Source organism: Hyperolius riggenbachi, chromosome 6, assembly GCF_040937935.1.
Source record: "Hyperolius riggenbachi isolate aHypRig1 chromosome 6, aHypRig1.pri, whole genome shotgun sequence".
NCBI classification, from domain to species: Eukaryota; Metazoa; Chordata; class Amphibia; order Anura; family Hyperoliidae; genus Hyperolius; species Hyperolius riggenbachi.
Window position 1 is genome coordinate 115351720 of NC_090651.1, and position 18849 is coordinate 115370568.

General features: G+C 42.5%; 1 protein-coding gene across 4 annotated transcripts in view; it reads right to left on the reverse strand.

The window, feature by feature from the left end:
• The window catches only part of BRDT (bromodomain testis associated), a 193605-nt gene that overhangs the window by 20900 nt on the left and 153856 nt on the right, over positions 1 to 18849 (reverse strand). For all 4 annotated transcript variants that reach the window (XM_068239804.1, XM_068239805.1, XM_068239807.1 and 1 more), the window contains one exon: positions 8798 to 8844. In XM_068239804.1, the coding sequence (XP_068095905.1) occupies positions 8798 to 8844 (47 nt within the window). The remainder of the gene's footprint in view (positions 1 to 8797; positions 8845 to 18849) is intronic.

The following is an 18849-nucleotide window of genomic DNA, read 5'->3' on the forward strand; positions in this document are numbered from 1 at the left end:
ACACACATGTTCATTAAAACTCACAAAGTCTTATGGCTCACTATGCATACAATGGACCATTTAGATGATCAATATGATGGCTGAGCGCTGCATGTGACCAGGAGAAATTCTCAGAATCCCAGGCCTGACAAAGGGGGGAGGCCCCTGAAACACAAGGGTACACCATCCCCTCATCCAGTGAATGGAAGAGCTGCAGATGGAAACCCTTTTTGATGAGAAGGGTCAGAGAAGAATGCCAGACTGGTTCAAGCTCATAGGAAGGCTACAGTTAACTCAGAGAACCACTCTTTACAACTGTGGTAAGCAGACAACCATGCCAGACTGCCACATCCCATCTACTCCCTGACTACCTCATGGTGAAGATGGATTGGGGAGGAGTTTTGAAATAAAACTGCATTGTCCTCTCAACAGGAGGTAAAGTTTTGGGACTCTGCCACCCAGGCACTTTACAGCGGTTCAGAGATGAAAAACTAACTATAGCAAGTAACTGGTCTATATATCTTATCTAAAGTTTAGATGGTTTACACAGTAAATCTAGCAGCAAACAGCTTCAATAGTATATGATTATTTCTTCCTGGGATCAAATCAGAGCAGCCATATTCTGCTTGTCATCTTTGCACAGGCAAGCTGCTCTGTATCTCCACCACTCAGCATATGAAAACTCCACTCCCCGAACCACCTCTCAAAGCCCCTCTCCACCCCCTTGCCTCTGAAATCTCAGCAGCTCCCTGCTGGTAACACCTTCTGGGAAACGCCTACTCCTCCCCAGACTGAGCTCCCATGAGCACTTGCTACATGGGACCCCAAATGCCTAGGTGCTGGAGGAGCTGTGGGTGCGGCTTCTTTAGTTTATAGGGAATGACATTAAAACAAAATCAAAAAACAAAACAAAAAAAAGGTATTTGGCTTGAGGAATGCCCTTAAAATATATGTAACAGGCGCAATTATGAACTGTGAAAAAATTTCTCGGATCCACGTTAAATATATTTATTGCCATAAGTGCATGCATGCAATGCACAACTTTTTAATGAATGCAAGTTTACTATCATATGCAGTAATGGGAGGCTGATCTAGGGCTACAATTAGTAAAAATCACATGTACAAGCATTTAATTATCATTAAAAATAGTTATGCTTTGCTGGATAAGGAAACCAGAGTACCTATGTCTGCTGATTTGCCAGTTTCACATTCATGCTGTCCCATTCTACTAACTAAATGTGTATGTTCATGTATATGTGATTTTTACTAATCCTTAAAGCTTTAACTCCTGTTGAGATGACAACGCAGTTTTGGTTTTATTTTAAAACCTCTCCCCCAATCCATCCTCATCATGATGTAGTCAAGGTGTAGATGGGAAGAGGCAGGAACTAGGCTTTCCTGTGAGCACAGAGCTTACCGTGCCAACATTCTTCCTGTGCTATTGATAACTTTATGAGAATACATCAACTGTCTCCATTTCAGTTCATCATGCGTAGATGGCGTAGATGTGCACGCACGCACGAACCTTCACACATTGGCACTTTCCTTTGAAATTTTGGCATGTAGACTACCACTTGCGCACCTGCACACAGGCGCACTTTACTTATTTTGAGCGCAAATCTTTGCGCATGCGTAATACACAAATGCCAATTTTTGCTAGGTCAGGCAGTAGAGACACAACAGCACGTACATGTAGCTATTGTCATACTGGAAAGCCATTTTTGTAGGTGCTCTGGTGACCTTTGTACGGCATTCTGGTGAGTCTCAAAATATTTTTTACCCAAATAAGCAATAATAAGCAATAAATACTGCTATTTAACCACTTCACGACTGAGGGGTTTTCCTCCTTAGGCTACTTTCCCACCAAGACGTTGCGTTTTAGGGGACGTTATGGTCGCATAACGTGCCCGTAATGCAACGTTAGACGTCAGATTGAGCTACGTTATGGACGTCAGATTGAGCTACGTTATGCAGCTCTCAAAACAGCAGCTCCAGGTTAGTGATAGGAAGTCTGGATCTTTTTAAGGATTCGGATCATTTGAATCAGATCATTGAAAAGATCCGGATCTTTGAACCGAATCATTTGAATCATTTTACTAGGGAAGCAGACTGGGTGAAATGACTAGCAGGACAGGACTTTCCCTGCACTGTACATTCTGTATGTTCCTGTTTCTTCCAGACAGACATCCACTGTGAACCGAATCTTTCATTGTGATGATCCAGATTATTCGACTCACAAAAAAGATCTGGATCAAATAAAAAAGATCCAGATCAAGATCCGGATCAAATGAAAAAGATCTGGATCATGATCCGGACAACACTACAGTCCCACCACGAGTCTCCACAGTGCAGTGAATATTAATTAGCCATGTGGCTGGCTGCGGAGGAGGCGGGAGACCTCCTCCTCCAACATTACTGAGCATGTGCAGACAGTCTAATGTGGCTTAGCCCAGTATAACGTACAGCAAGCAGCACTTTGTTTAAACGTGCTGCGTTACTATGTAACGCAATGTGTGCACTGTGAACAGCACATTGATTTATCAGTGCTGTGAGTTAGGCTGCGTTACTGGCTGCTGTAACGTGGGACTTTAACGTCCCACTGTGAAACCAGCCTAAAACACCAGAGCAATTTTCACCTTTCAGCGCTCCTTCCATTCATGCGTCTATAACTTTATTATTACCTATCGCAATGAAATGAACTATATCTTGTTTTCTTCGCCACCAATTAGGCTTTCTTTAGGTAGGACATTATGCCAAGAATTATTTTATTCTAAATGTTTTTAATGGGAAAATAGGAAAAAATGTGGGGAAAAAAAATCATTTTTCAGTTTTCGGCCATTATAGTTTTTAAATAATGCATGCTACTGTAATTAAAATCCATGAAATTTATTTGCCCATTTGTCCCGGTTCTTACACCGTTTAAATTATGTCCCTATCACAATGTTTGGCGCCAATATTTTATTTGGAAATAAAGGTGCATTTTTTTCAGTTTTGCGTCCATCCCTAATTACAAGCCCATAGTTTATTAAGTAACAGTGTTATACCCTCTTGACATAAATATTTAAAGAGTTCAGTCCCTACGGTAACTACTTATGTTTTTTTTTTTATTGTAATTGTTTTTTTTATTACAAAAAAAAATTGGGGAGTGTGGGAGGTAATGAGTTAATTTAAAGTGTAAAACTATATTTGTATATGAAACATGCTTTTGGGCGTAGTTTTACTATTTGGCCACAAGATGGCCACAGTATTTTGTTTATGCGACCTGTAAGCGTCGGAAGGACGCTTACAGGAAGATCAGTGAGGCTGGGAAACTTTTTTTTTTCACAATGATCGCGCTGCTTCTCATAGAAGCAGCCGATCATTGCTGGGGGGCTGAGATCAACAAACGGGAACGGTTTTTCCCGTTCATCGCTCTCCAGGCGAGCGGCCGGCGACGTGCACGAGCGCGGGAGCGCGGACAGCGGTGGGAGGTGCGTATAGCTACGCTCCTGGTTTGGAAAGGGTGTAAAAAAGAGCGTAGATATACGCACCTGCGGTGGTAAAGTGGTTAAAATTATTTTATTTAATAATTTTTAATATTTTTCTTCCAAGTCGCTTTGTTTACAGATGTTTGACCCTCTGATGTTTTGCTTTGAGCTGTTTTTTTTTTTTTTTTTTTACTGCATATCAATAAATTCCCTTTGGATCTATAGGTAGCATTTTCTTCTGGCCACATGGTATATATTTATATGCATAGGACACCCACTTAGTGGTCTCTGTTTGTATGTAAATTGGCATTGCAAAACTTAAGATACCAGATATATGAAATGCTTATGAAGTGCTTATACTTCTTATATTGGTCTTGGTATATGTATACACTTGTTACTTGTTTTAGCAATATGATTAGTAACTATGATAATACTTATGGACAATTTTTGTATGCATCTATATTTATGTGTGTCACCTCATATGGTTAAAACAGAATATCCTCGGCTCTGCAGACACTATTATATGACCTTAAGAAGTGGCTGGATAGTGTCATTGTTAAAGGCTCTGCCTCTGACCTAGGTTCAACTGTCAGCTCTTCCTATTCAGTAAGTGAGCAGTAAGGAGTTCTTGGGTGACACTCCCCATCCCTGCTACTGCTTCCTGAGTGCACTCTAGTGGCTACTTTGCAAGTGCTTTGAGACTGACAGGCAAAAAGTGCTATACAAATAGTGGAATTATTATTATTACTGGAATAATTATTAAAAAGCAGACTTGTCCTGTGAAATGCGTTGTCCCATGTGTCAATGTAAACTACTTTTGAATTATAGGCTTGCTTCCTTGGGGGAGGCAAGTTTTTAATTTTACTTTTTTTAATCTTTGTTGGCACCTCCTACTTCGTATTACTGACCTGAGGACCACTCTACAGTACATGGATCACTTTACTTATGGTGTGACCATTTCTTTTGTATTCCTCTTGCCACTACACATCCAGTACACGTCTTGGTGTATACACAGATATATACATTTTAGCATTTGCATTCTGAGTAACGGGACATAGTGTGCATTTTTAAGATATGTTGAAAAATCCTGCATGGATGTTTAATTGGCATATTGATTTTTAGTCTCAAAGTTGATTTCAACAATGAAAAAGCAGGGAGAATTATATTACTGTTGCAGACCGGGCCAGATGATAAGAGGTAATAGGATGAAAAAGGGTTGAATGCTTTATTATACACTGCTCAACAAAATAAAGGGAACACTTAAACAACACAATGTAACTCCAAGTCAATCGCATTTCTGTGAAATCAAATCATCCACTTAGGTAGCAAACACTGATTGGTAATCAACTTTTTCACATGTTGTTGTGCAAATAGAATAGAAAACAGGTGGAAATTGTAGGCAATCAGCAAAACACCAATACAGGAGTGGTTCTGCAGGTGATGAGTGACCACAGACCAATTCTCAGTTCTGGATGATGTTTTGGTCACTTTTGAATGCTGGAGGTGCTTTTCACTCCAGTGGTAGCATGTGACGGAGTCTACAACCCACACAAGTGGCTTAGGTAATGCAGCTCATCCAGGATGGCAAATCACTGCGAATGGTGGCAAGAAGGTTTGCTGTGTCGGTCAGCGTAGTGTGCAGAGCATGGAGGCGCTACCAGGAGACAGGCCAGAACATCAGATGTGGAGGAGGCCGTAGGAGGGCAACAACCCAGCAGCAGGACCGATACGTCCACCTTTGTGCAAGGAGGAACAGGAGGTGCACTGCCAGAGCCCTGCAAAATGGCCTCCAGCGGGCCACAAATGTGCTTGTGTCTGCTCAAAAACAGACTCCATGAGTCCGATATGAGGGCCTGACATCCACAGGTGGTAGTTGTCCTTACAGCCCAGATGTTTGGCATTTGCCAGAGAACACCAAGATTGGCCAATTCGCCACGGTCATCCTGTGCTCTTCACAGAAAAAAAGCAGGTTCACACTGAGCACGTGACAGACGAGAGTGAGTCTGGAGACGCCGTGGAGAATGTTCAGCTGCCTGCAACATCTTCCAGTATGACCGGTTTGGCAGTAGGTCAGTAATGGTATGGGGTGGCATTTCTTTGTGGGGCCGAACAGCCCTCCATGTGCTTGACTGCCATTAGATACTGAGATGAGATCCTCAGACCTCTTGTGAGATCATATATGCTGGTGCGGTTGGCTCTGTGTTCCTCCTAATGCAAGACAAATGCTAGACCTCATGTGGCTGGAGTGTGTCAGCATTTCCTGCAAGACAAAGGCATTGATGCTATGGATTTCCCCAGACCTGAATCCAACTGAGCACATCTGAGGCATCATGTCTCGCTCCATCCACCAATGCCAGGTTGCACCACAGACTGTCCAGGAGTTGGTGGATGCTTTAATCCAGGTCTGGGAGGAGATCCCTCAGGAGACCATCTGCACTCTCATCAGAAGCATGCCCATGCGTTGTAGGGAGGTCATACAGGCACATGGAGCTCACACACAATGCTAAGCCTTATTTTGTCTTGTTTTAAAGGACATTACATCAAAGTTGGATCGGCCTGTATTTTTTATTTCATTTTAATTTTGAGTGCGACTCCAAATCCAGACCTCCACGGGTTGATAAATTTGATTTCCATTGATAATTTTTTGTTTGATTTGTTGGTCAACACATTCAACTATTTAACCACTTTACCCCCGCCCGTACGCATTTCTCCGTCCCTTTTTCCATCCTTTCACCCCCAGGGACGGAGAAATGCGTACTTTCCGCGCTCCCGCCGCTGCCCGTGCTCCCGCTCGCTCTAGCACGCACTCCCGCTCGTAAACACGCCGCCGGCCGCTCGCCCGTGGATCAATGAACAGGAAACTCCATTCTTGTTTGTTGTTTTAAGCCCGGCAAAGATCCGCTGCTTATCCGATAAGCAGCGCGATCATTGTGAAAAAAAAAAAAAAAACGTTCTCAGCCTCCTAGTACTTCCTGCAAGCGTCTGGAAGGACGCTTGCAGGTCGCATTAAACAAACAGTTACTGTTGCCATCTTGTGGCCAAATAGTAAAACTACACCCTAAATCATTTTTCACATACAAATAAATGTTTTACACTAAAAATTAACTCTTTACCTCCCACACTCCCCAATTTTTATTTTTTTTTGTAATTAAAAAAAAAAAAAAAAAAATTACAATGAAAAAAAACACACAAATAGTTACCTTAGGGACTGAACTTTTTAAATAGTTATGTAAAGAGGGTATAACACTGTTACTTTATAAACTATGGGCTTGTAATTAGGGATGGACGCAAAACTGAAAAAAATGCACCTTTATTTCCAATAAAAATTATTGGCGCCAAACATTGTGATAGGGACATAATTTAAACGGTTTTATAACCGGGACAAAAGGGCAAATAAATTTCATGGATTTTAATTACAGTAGCATGCATTATTTAAAAACTATAAAGGCCAAAAACTGAAAAATAATACATTTTTTCCCACATTTTTTCCTATTTTCCCATTAAAACACATTTAGAATAACATAATTCTTGGCATAATGTCCCACCTAAAGAAAGCCTAATTGGTGGCGGAAAAAACAAGATATAGTTCATTTCATTGTGATAAGTAATAATAAAGTTATAGACGAATGAATGGAAGGAGCGCTGAAAGGTGAAAATTGCTCTGGTGGTCAAGGGGTAAAACCCCTCAGTGGTGAAGTGGTTAATAAGAATATTTCATTCATTCAGATCTAGGATGTCTTATTTGTATATTCCCTTTTTTTGAGCAGTGTACATTGAGCAGGGGAAAGTTAAACTTGTAAACTGTAATACTGGTCACAAAGTACATTTCTCAGCAGTGTGAGCAGGCAGGTGCATTTTTTTCTAATGGATTGGGAGTTGCTTCCCCAGCACAGAGCACAGTACAACAGTCTACATATTTATTGAAAACACAGATAAGACCATTAGCAGCTGGTGTGCACATTCATTGATTCTTTTTACCGTATCTAATGTCTGATACATGCAATAATTTGTAATTATATTTTCCATGCCAACACCAAGATCTCATTTGGTCTTAATGGCATGTACCTTTCCTTTTCTCCTGTGCGTGGAATGCCTGCTTGGTCTGCAACAAACATCTATGATCATTTTGTTTCCAATGCCTTTACTTTCCTTGAAGTCACTGTAACATGCTGCTGACTCCTTCCAAACGATCTCTCCTGCTGTGCGGTCTTACATGGAGTGGGTGGAGTGGGGAGGAGGTGCTACACTTTCACCACACTACCTTCTTTCCAAATCTTACTCGCTGAATTTTGTCAGGGTGCAAGCAGCGTAGTAACAGATATCTTCATTGGATTTATGACCTTTACGCAATGTTCACCTCAAAGACACTCATACCACACCTCCCCAACTTCCCCTGGTCTAACTAAACCCTTACATTTTTATGCTTACCTGCTGGCACCAGGAATGCCAATAACTTCACCTGCTGGAACAGAAGAAATTCAGTGCCGCTTCTCAGACACAACCCCTCTAACTGTAAAGAGGAACTTAACCCAGGAATGAACTTCATCCCAATCAGTAGCCGGCGTCCCCTTTCCCAAAATGAGTATTTACCTTTTCTCGAGTAGATCATCAGGGGGATCTGTATGGCTGATATTGTGGTGAAACCCCTCCCACAGTGTTATGTCAGGGACATGGCCCTAACAGTTTCCTCTCTGTGTTTCATTGTGGAAAATAACAGCTGTTTCTAACTGCCAAGTAAGCAGCATCTCTCTCTGTGCACGCACGCACGCGCACACGCACATACATGCGCACACACGCACGCACGCACACACACACACACAAAGCTTTTAGCCTATCACATTGCTGGTGGGTGTGTTTATAGATAATGGCAGTTCATGCTGTCTTTTTTTCCTTTTTTCTTTGTCTGACAGCAGTAAAAATGCATCAGATTTGCAAACAGTTATGGAAATGGATGCTACACTTTAAAATATCCTCATTTTCACGATTAAAGCGGACATGAACTCAGAACTTCCTCTCTCTAAGATACGCAAGAGCAGAATAACCTTTAAAGAAAACATTTCTTTGTTACAGCTGATAAAAAATCCTGCAATACATCTGCAGTGTGTCTACTTCCTACTTTCATGGAAGCAGACATATTAATGTCCTGTGTTTACAAATCAGCTGCTCTGCCATGACAGTCAGCTGACACAGCTGAGTGATCAAATTACAATTTTGATTAGTCACAGATGAGGGAGAATAGGACAGGCTAAACTCTCAAAATACATACAGGGTGCATTTCTCTGGAGTATCCTTCTGTCCTGTGAAAGTCCACTTTAAGTGTATATGACATGTCACTTAAGGATAGAACTCACCTGATCTCCCTTCAAAGCAAAACTGCTTCTATTAAGAGCGGTTGTTTCTGAAATTGAAGAAAGCAAATGTTATTTGAGCTTATAAATCTCCTCACTATTTCAGATGGCACATCCTGCGTTTACTATCACACATATATCAAGATGATGAATTGCAGGAACACCATTATGTACCAGAAGACTCCTCTATGGATTAATTTGTACACTCCTGTGCAATGCTTCCGTCTACCGTGGATACAGATAAGTAAAACTTTACTATATACAGTACATAATGCAGTCGATTTACTCTAAAATGCATTGCATTATTACTCTTTTCACAACAAAATGCTCCCACAGTGGTAAAAATGCCAAGTCCACAGCCATGCTCATAAATACACTTTTTTAATGGAATATGAAAATGAAAAACAAGTTTATGTAATTACATTACTAGGTCTTTGGCAGTTGTGATCTTTTTCTGCAAGTTGCCATATGAGCGTTAAAAACAACATTAAACAGAACAAAAAAAATGGCCATATCATCCCCGCACTTCCTCACACCTCAAGAAAGTGCAGATTGGCCATGTGAAATGCGTAGGTCGCGGGGGTCTATGCAGCGGTGATGTCACATCAGGAGCCAAAATGTGTAACACTACGCTGTGCACAGTTACAACAGTTAGGTGGTGTAACATAGTAATGGTGAGTGACAGGGATGGCACGCTGGGCACCACAGGAAGACTGGTGAAAGTCATATTAGTCATGTGCAAGCTGTTGACAGTCTCAATCAGAGTGAAGTGGCTCACACACAAGGTCACGCTGGCTTTATGAGGCTGTGCTTATTGGATGTTCAGAATTCACATGTGCACAAACAGTGATGGTTCGCAAGTTCATACTTTTTCACACAAACTTCAGCGATTCTGGCTGCTTGGCTTCACTACTGAAACAATGCATGTCAAACTCTAGCCCACGGGCCAAATCTTTACCGCAGCGCCATCAAATTTGGCCAACAAATGGTATTACCACTTTGCATTATATTTGGCCCAACCATACAATTTGGCTTAATCATATGAGCTTTCTGCAAGGAGTTTATGTTCTCCCGTCTCTGTGTGGGTTCCCTCCAGGCACTCTGGTTTCCTCCCACATCCCAAAAACATGCAGATAAGTTAATTGGCTTCCCCCTAACTTGGCCCTAGACTAAGATACATACAATACACGATACATACATAGACATATGACTATGGTAGGAAGTAGACTATGAGCTCCTGTGAGGACAGTTAGTGACAAGACTGTATATACTCTGTAAAGCGATGCGGAAGATGTCAGCGCTATATAAATAATAAATAGCTACGCAACATATGACAGTGCTGCTCATCAGGATTCCGGATATCCGTGTATCCCGGATATCCAAACTTTTTTCCGCTATCAGATTTGGATTCCGGATTTTTTTTTAATCCGGCTACCTATCTGCGGATATTTGGGCACATAACGCGGATATCCGGATCCGAAATACTGTAACTAAGGAGTTGACGACCTGGAGCCAACCAGAGGGCTCCCAGCAGAAGCCCTAGCAACCAATCACAGAGGGGAACCCTGGCCAGCCCCACCTGACCTCATTGAGCCTATCAGAGGGCTCCCAGCCTAAACCCTGGCACCCAATCACAGAAAGGAACACTGGCCAGCGCCCCTGTATAATAAGGAGGGCTGCCATGATGAGACATATCGTCTTAGCTTGCTGAATGCTCACTGAGAGACATGCTCCAGTGCTGGTGGCCTAGCAAGGGCTGTACACAGTTATAAACCTAAAGCTGTTCAGTGATTAACCCCTTCAATACTATCACTACACCATTGTTAAATTGTTAATTAGCTTGATTGATGTCATAGTGTGACAGTCAGAGTGTGTGCTCCAGTGCTGCTGGCCCAGCAGTGATAAACCGAAAGCTGTTCAGTGATTAACCCCTTCACTATCACTACACTATTGTTAAGAAATTAAGTAGCTTGATGTCATTTGTGTGACAGTCAGAGTGTGTGCTGCAGGCAGCTGCTATGTGTCTGTGTGTGTGCTGTGCACAGACCAGGCCAGCTGCTGCCTGCTGGCCAGCTATTAGCCTTAGGTATAGGTTAGGGCAGGGGTGCCCATTAGGTAGATCGTGATCTACTGGTAGATCGCGAAGGGCTTCATGGTAGATCCCGACCACACTACATTTTCCATTCTGTAAATACAAATGTGCTCCTAAAATTGTACATAGGTAGATCATTTTGACTTGCTATTTTTTTTAAAGTAGCTCACGAGCCGAAAAAGTATGGGCAACCCTGGGTTAGGGATTAGGATTACTGTGTTATTGTGTAGTTAGTACTGTAGTACTGCAGTCAGTGCTAGTAGTTGTTCGAGTAGTAGTACTACTGTGTTAGCTTTCTACAGAACTGCTGTGCTGTGAGCAGTGCCAGTGTGACAGTTACTGTACACTAGTGTCTTCTCCTCTGCTGTCTGTCACTTGGCACGTGTCACTTGCCACGGGTCGCTTGCCACGTGTCACGTGGCAAGTGTGCCACGTGCCAATTGCCACGTCCGGCACGCTCCTGGCACACATTACACCTGCTGCTGCTGCATTGCCCTGCTGCCTGTGCAGCTCCCACCGCCAGGCCAGGGTGCCACAGGCCACTGATACCATCTATATTTAACCCAAAACACAACTGCTGCGTAATTTTTTGGAGGTGTCTTGGCTGAAAACTGCCATGTCCCAGTTGTGCGGTTGGACTTTGGACACAATGTGGGCTGCACGACCGCTGTCTGGAACCTAGGCCTAATATTAATTGACAGCCATTTTTTTTTCTTGGGGGGGGGGGGGGGGGGGGATTTTAAGTCCCCACATCATCAATTAGTGTTCCCCTTTACAAAATAATGATGCTACATGCCTCATATACCCTAAGAAAACGTTTTTTAAAGCATTTTAAAGGCCACTTCTGGTTTTCTATCCGGATATCCAAATCCGCCGGATACGGAGGTCAGATATCCGATTCGGATTGGAAAATCGGGGTATCCGGATTTTGAAAAGGGGTATCCGAGCAGCACTAACATATGATACATTCTACCAAGACTACAGAAAATGACATCATCTTGCACTGTACAGGAAGTATTTTATTACTGCACTGGAACCCCTACTTGTACCAGTCCATTTATTTATGTTCAACAAGCAATTGTGGCTATTTATATTGAACGGATTGCAGAAACATTCAAGTTTGTTTCTGAGGTGTTCCCTGTAAATATATTGTAGTTACAAGTGGTTACTGCAATGCTGCTTAGCTGTGTTAAATTATACTTGTTTCTTAGCTGATGCATGTCAAGAGACAAACCTTGCGTCTGTCCAGTGTACTTTTCTTCAGTAAAGTGTAATCCTGGGCATACAGTAAAGCTTGTTACAACTTGTGTTTCTTTTTGGTCATGCATTACTTCCACTAGATTGCCCTGCCTGACATCATGATGCAGGGATATACAACCTTGAAATGGAGTCTGGGAGACACACAGACATACAAACCCAGAGAACAGACTATGCAAACACTGAGCAGATCCTCGAGGATGAGGATCACTTCCTGCTGCACTGCCCCACATATACTGTAACCAGGGAAATCTTAAAGAAATTGATCTATCCACTTTAAATCACATCACCTTCATAGTCTAAAATCAGTCTGTGGTCCTTTATGCACATTATTTACCTTTTATGGAGAAAGTACACTTATTCACTGGATTTCTAGATTGTACTAATCCCTCAATAAGCGACTATTCCAATACCCATAATTCCAGCTCAACTCTCTGTTTTATAGTTCATATTAAACTAAAGTTTTACGGTAGGTTTTATAATTATTCTATATTACATGCTCAAGAACTTTGAGGAGTATTTTCATTGTATAACATATTTCTATAATGGTATCATTGCATCTTTTTTGGACAATAAGGCCTAGTGCACACCAGAAGAGTTTTTCTGAGCGTTTTGAGTTTTTAAATCTGCTGCTAATGTTATCCTATGTGTCTGTGCACACTGGAGCAATGAGGTTTTGTAAAAAAAACCCCATAGCATTACATTGGGAAGAGCTTTTGAAACCTCTAGCGTTTGGGCACTAGAGGTTTCAAAAGCTCTTCCCAATGTAATGATATGGGTTTTTTTTTTACAAAACCTCATTGCTCCAGTGTGCATAGACACATAGGATAACATTAGCAGCAGATTTAAAAACTCAAAACGCTCAGAAAAACTCCTCTGGTGTGCACCAGGCCTCAGACTCACTTTTTCTACCCCAAACGTGGGGGAAAAAGTCACTGCGTCTTAAAGTCCAAATGCAGGAAGTTCCTGACTAGTGAACGCCTGCCAACATGTACAAGGAGGACAGAGGTGGACACAATGGAAACCGAGTAGGACACAGGGAGACACAAGAGGTACAAGGGGACATGAGGTACAAAGGAGGCATAACCCACAAGATGCCCCTTCACCACTGATGCATCAGGTTTAGTATAGATTTTCTTCTCCTAATTTTTGTCCTCTAATCCTAGGTACCTCTTATGGTCAGGAGTGTCTTTATAGTCCAAAAAATATGGTATGTTGCTGATTTGCTTCATATTTCAATTGTAGGTTATGTTCTAAGAAGTACCCGTTTGTCACGAATGCTGTTAATGGACTGTTCATTTTCCCCTTTTTACAATTTTGATTTAGTAATATATACTGTATGTGAACAGCTGATACTTGTTAGTTTATCCTTTTAATAAAAATTTATTGAAATTAAAAGAAATTGATGGAACCATTTGTAGACTTTCATACATTAGATAATGAGGGAAAACTCTACATTCTGCTGGGAGAAGAATCCACAGTGACAATTGCTGCACACTGTCACAGCATGCCACAGACTGAGAAAAGCATAAATGAACTGTACACCTACAATGTCCATGGACTGCTTACCCTTTGTACCTCTACCCCACCCCCTTCCTTGTCCCCCTTTACCCCCTTGAGTTGGCAATACCTGTATGAATTGTGGTCATCCCAATAAAGATATTTTTGATTTTATATAACTAAATCCTTTCTCGTCTTCTTGGGGTGGACCCATACTTTAGGCCCTTTTCTCCCCCACTCCTCTTTTTTACTGACAACAGAGAAGGCATGTAAACTCCTGAGCCGCACAGGTCTTGGTAGTTTTGTTCCATAGAAAGAGAAAGCACCAGCAGTTGGCACATGCAATCTATACAAAAAACTTTATTGTTTCAGCCACATATCAAAAATTGGTTAAAAAGCAGACCTAGAAAAAACTTCCTACCCGTTTCCGACTGAGCTGTGGGGTGAGGTGGGAGCGGTGAGCTGCCTGACAGCGGTTTCGCTCTCCTGAGTGTCTTGTGAAGCTCTGCGCAGAGCCTCAGAAGATGATCAGGGGAGCAAAACAGCTGTCAGGCAGCTTACCGCTCCCACTTCACTCCACAGCTCAGTAAGAAACTGGTAGGAAGTTTTTTCTAGGTCTGCTTTTTAACCAATTTTTGATATGTGGCTGAAACAAAGTTTTTTGTATATATTGCATGTGCCAACTGCTGGTGCTTTCTCTTTCTATGGAACAATGCTTGCTGGTGTGAGGATTAGTTAGAGCATGCAATCTGAGCCACACATATACAAAAAGCAACCCGTTTTTCGTGGTCCTGTGATCCACATACTTAGGATCTGTGTCGTTGAGGAGGACTGTAGTGCCTGTACTCTATATATTTTTCTTTTGTTCAAACAGGTCTTGGTAGGAAGCCGATCAGTGTCCAGAATAATACAACTCCAAAGAGGAATCTGGGAAAGCTGTCAATGGCTTGTCAAAATCAGCTCAAAGCTAGACAAGACAAGAGCAAGCTAAAGCAGTTTGCGGTAAAGCATTATGTAGCTTAGCTGCATTGTGAGCATGAAACCAGGGGACAGGTTTGCTACACACCTAGGGAAAGGAAGACCGGCCTGGCATATATAGGCATGATCAATGACATGCTTATCTTTCCTGACATTTTGTCACTATTAGTATGCAGACTGATACAACACCATTCGAAGTTGGGAGAGCCTGCTTTTGATTGGTTCAGTTTCAATCTGCAGGCAAACTGCAACTGGCCAGAAACAAGCTAGCATTGGTATATGGACACATCTCTGGATAGTGTACTGGTTAAGGGCACCGCCTTTGACATGGGAGACCAGGGTTTGAATCCTGGCTAGGGTCAATACTTATTCAGTAAGGAGTTCAAGGCAATACTCCCTAACACCGCAGGGAGTCAGACAGGAGAAAAGCACTATACAAATGTTCAGATGATTATTATTATTATTATTATCATCATCTCTCTAGGGCCCATTTGCAATTAACTTTTTCTCCTGAGCTTTCTCCTAAGTAACAGGTGTCGAACTCCAGGCCTGGAGGGCCAGATCCATGCCAGTGTTTAGGATGGACTGAGAAACAGAGGAATGTGTTCTACCTGATGGACCACACCTTTCCTGATTCAGACCCATCAATTAATTTGAGCTCTGTCAAAAATGTGTGAGGACCTCGGCCCTCGACGGACCAGTTTGACATCCCTGTCTAAGTGATATTTTCACACCTTATCAATAAAATGCCTTTTAAATCCCCAGCAAGCAAGAAAATACTTAACAGTTTCTATAGTACTTTTTTTACCTACTTTTTGGTACTTTTTAAATTGGAAAGTGCTGAAAAGTTATTGTAAATCAAAGATTAAAAATGATCTCCCAAGAGAAAACTCAGGAGAAAAAGTTAGCGTGATTGCACTTGGGCTCAGAAGTTGCACACATTGAATTTTATCAACTGTCAAAACCATATATGGGTGATTTGCGTCTGTTTTTCTGCTTCTAGCCATAATAAACAATTTCTAATAAATAAGATTTTTGTTTTAACCTCCTTGGCGGTATGAAAAATACCGCCAGGAGGGAGCGCAGCAGTTTTTTAAATTTTTTTTTTTTTTTTAATCATGTAGCGAGCCAAGGGCTCGCTACATGATAGCCGCTGCTGAGCGGCATCCCCCCGCCCGCTTCGATCGCCTTCGGCGATCTCCGATCAGGAAATCCCGTTCATAGAACGGGATTTCCTGGAGGGCTTCCCCCGTCGCCATGGCGACGGGGCGGGATGACGTCACCGACGTCACTGACGTCGGGACGTCATTGGGAGTCCCGGGCCACCCCTCGGCGCTGCCTGGCACTGATTGGCCAGGCAGCGCTGGGGTCTGGAGGGGGGGGGCCCGCGCGCCGCAGCAAATAGCGGCGATCGGGCGGGGGCCGGCGGCGATCAGAGTGCTGGCGCAGCTAGCAAAGTGCTAGCTGCGTCCAGCAAAAAAAAAATTATGAAAATCGGCCCAGCAGGGCCTGAGCGGCACCCTCCGGCGGCTTACCCCGTGTCACACACGGGGTTACCGCTAAGGAGGTTAAAGGGAATACATCTTCCGACTATTTTTGTAACAAATCCATGCAGGCATACAGGTTACAACATGAAGGAAGTTTTAACCTATGCTGGGCATCGAAGATTTTTTTTTATTGATTTTTACTGCATCATCATTCACTGTGCAAAGATACATCATGAGTGGGTAACATACTATCACAGTACAAACATGGTATAAACCAATACATGCATAAACAGATTAGATTTTGAGCTCTAACAATTAGCAAAACAAATAAGTCAGTACACTCAAAGCACTGCAGAAAATATTAGCACTATATACCATATTTTTCAGACTATAAAGACACTCCTGACCTTAAGAAGTACCTAGGTTTAGAGGACAAAAACCAGGGGGGAAAAATGTATGCTAAACCTGGTGCATCCATGGTGAAGGAGCATCTTGTGGATTATGCCCCCTTTGTACTTCATGCCCCTTTGTACATTGTGTCTCCCTGTGTCCTTCTCTGTCCCCCTTGTTTCATCCTGTGTCCCCATTGTGTCCTCCTCTATGCCCTTTTGTGTCCCCATGGGTCCTCTTTGTCGCAGTGTCCTCATCTACAAGGGCACAGTACAGGGAGTCAAACTGAGAAATTGTGGCGGGTTGGAGGTTCGTATTGGCTTTATACTGTAGACAGAAACCTCAGAGCTCCTGAAAGGCACCTTCTCCCTCCCAGTTATGTCACAGCCCCTCAGCTGCTTTGGGGAGTTAGTCTAGTGTTCAATTTCTGAACGATTGCTTTTTTTTCTGGAGCGCGACCCACATATTTGATGAGTAAAGAACCAGAGTGAGGACGGGATTTCCTCACCTGCCTTCATACTGTGGTTGCTAGTCGTGTAAGACTATGTGATCAGCACTTGACATACTACACCATAAGGGGCTCCTGGTGTCTCTGTTTTTTCCTGTCTCCCTAGGAAGTCTGTTGAATCCCTTGGGATAACGCACACCTTCTTTTAATTCAGACATGTTTCATGTTATGGTAATTTTTCCTGCTGCATACATTTTTCTTCTTCTTTGTTTAAAAGCAAACTCGAAGCAGACCTTTTTTTTTTTTTAAACAGATCAGTACAGAGTGCCATCATGAACAGGGCCCTACAGAGCTCTACCAAGTCCTTAAAGCGAATCTGTAATGTCCGATTTGTAAAATAAAAAAAAACAAATAAACCACCAATCGAGACACTGATCTCCCTTTGGCGTTTCCTCCGCTCCCCGCCGGTTTAGGCAGTGTTTACAAAAAAAACATGGCCGCTAACCAGGAATTGAGGTGTGTGTGTGTACGTGTGTGTGTGTGTGTGCGCGTGTATGTGTGTGTGTGCGCGCGTGTGTATGTATATGTGTGTATGTATATGTGTGTATGTATATGTGTGCGTGTATGTATGTGTATGTGTATGTGTATGTGTGTGTGTGTGTGTGTGTGTGTGTGTGTGTGTGTGTGTGTGTGTGTGTGTGTGTGTGTGTGTGTGTGTGTGTGTGTGTGTGTGTGTGTGTGTGTGTGTGTGTGTGTGTGTGTGTGTGTGTGTGTGTGTGTGTGTGTGTGTGTGTATGTATGTATGTATAGATAGATAGATAGATGGATAGATAGATAGCACATATAGACATTTTTCTGATATACGTGGGATTTCTCCAAGATCAATCGAAGATCCGCAATAGGATCGTGAGTGCCATGACCTCTTCTAAAACCTGCTTGATCATCAGGTAACTCTCTGTCAATGACTGGATTGAGGCGTTGATGTATGGTCTTAAGAAGCACTTTGGTCATGTGGGGAATGAGGGCAATTGTGCAGTAATTACAGCAATCTTTAGAATCTCCCTTCTTTGGCAATGGAATAAAAACTGATCGTTTCCATTCTTTTGGCCATGTGTTGGTTTCCCAGATCTTTTGGCATATTGCAGTGATGGCTGCAATTGGTATGGGTCTCATTTCAAAACGGGATTCTATCAATGCCAGCAGCCTTGTTAGGCAATTGGCTTATTGCCTATGCAACTTCTTCTGAGAGGATGGTTGGCTCTGATTCAAATATCATGGTTTCTTTTTCCTGAATCTCTAGATCACCAAGCTTGTGTGAGCATACAGTTCTTATGTATATTCCTGCCATCTGTTTTTGATACTGCATTGGTCGGTCAGATCTTTGCCTTTCTTATCTTTGATGGTCCCTTTACGTACTGAGAAGTGCGTTCAAAACTTTTTCACTTGTGCAAAAGCATTTTTGGTTTGACCCCTCACAAAATCCTCTTCCAGTAATTTGTATTGATGGCTCCAAAATAATGCTTTGTCCTGTCTCGATGACCGTTGAAATTCTGCATTCAACCTCGCAGTCTCCTCCCGATTTCCCGCAACTTTGGCTGCTCTTCTCTGCCACGCAAGATTGATGGTATCGTCTGTTAGCCATTTACATTTATTTTCTGGCTTCTAATGTGGGATAGTCTTTGCTGCCGTTTCAATGATGATTGATTGAAACTCTTGCCATAATTCATCCGGCATTTTCTCGGAGGTTTCAAGCAGCTCAAACCTGTTTTTTTACCTCAACTGCGTATGAAGATGGGATCTTTGAGACCTCATACTTCTTTGGTAATGCGGGTTTTTTTTGATGTTACAGAGCTTGACTTTGATTTTGGCTACCAGCAGTTCATGATCAGAGCCACAGTCTCCA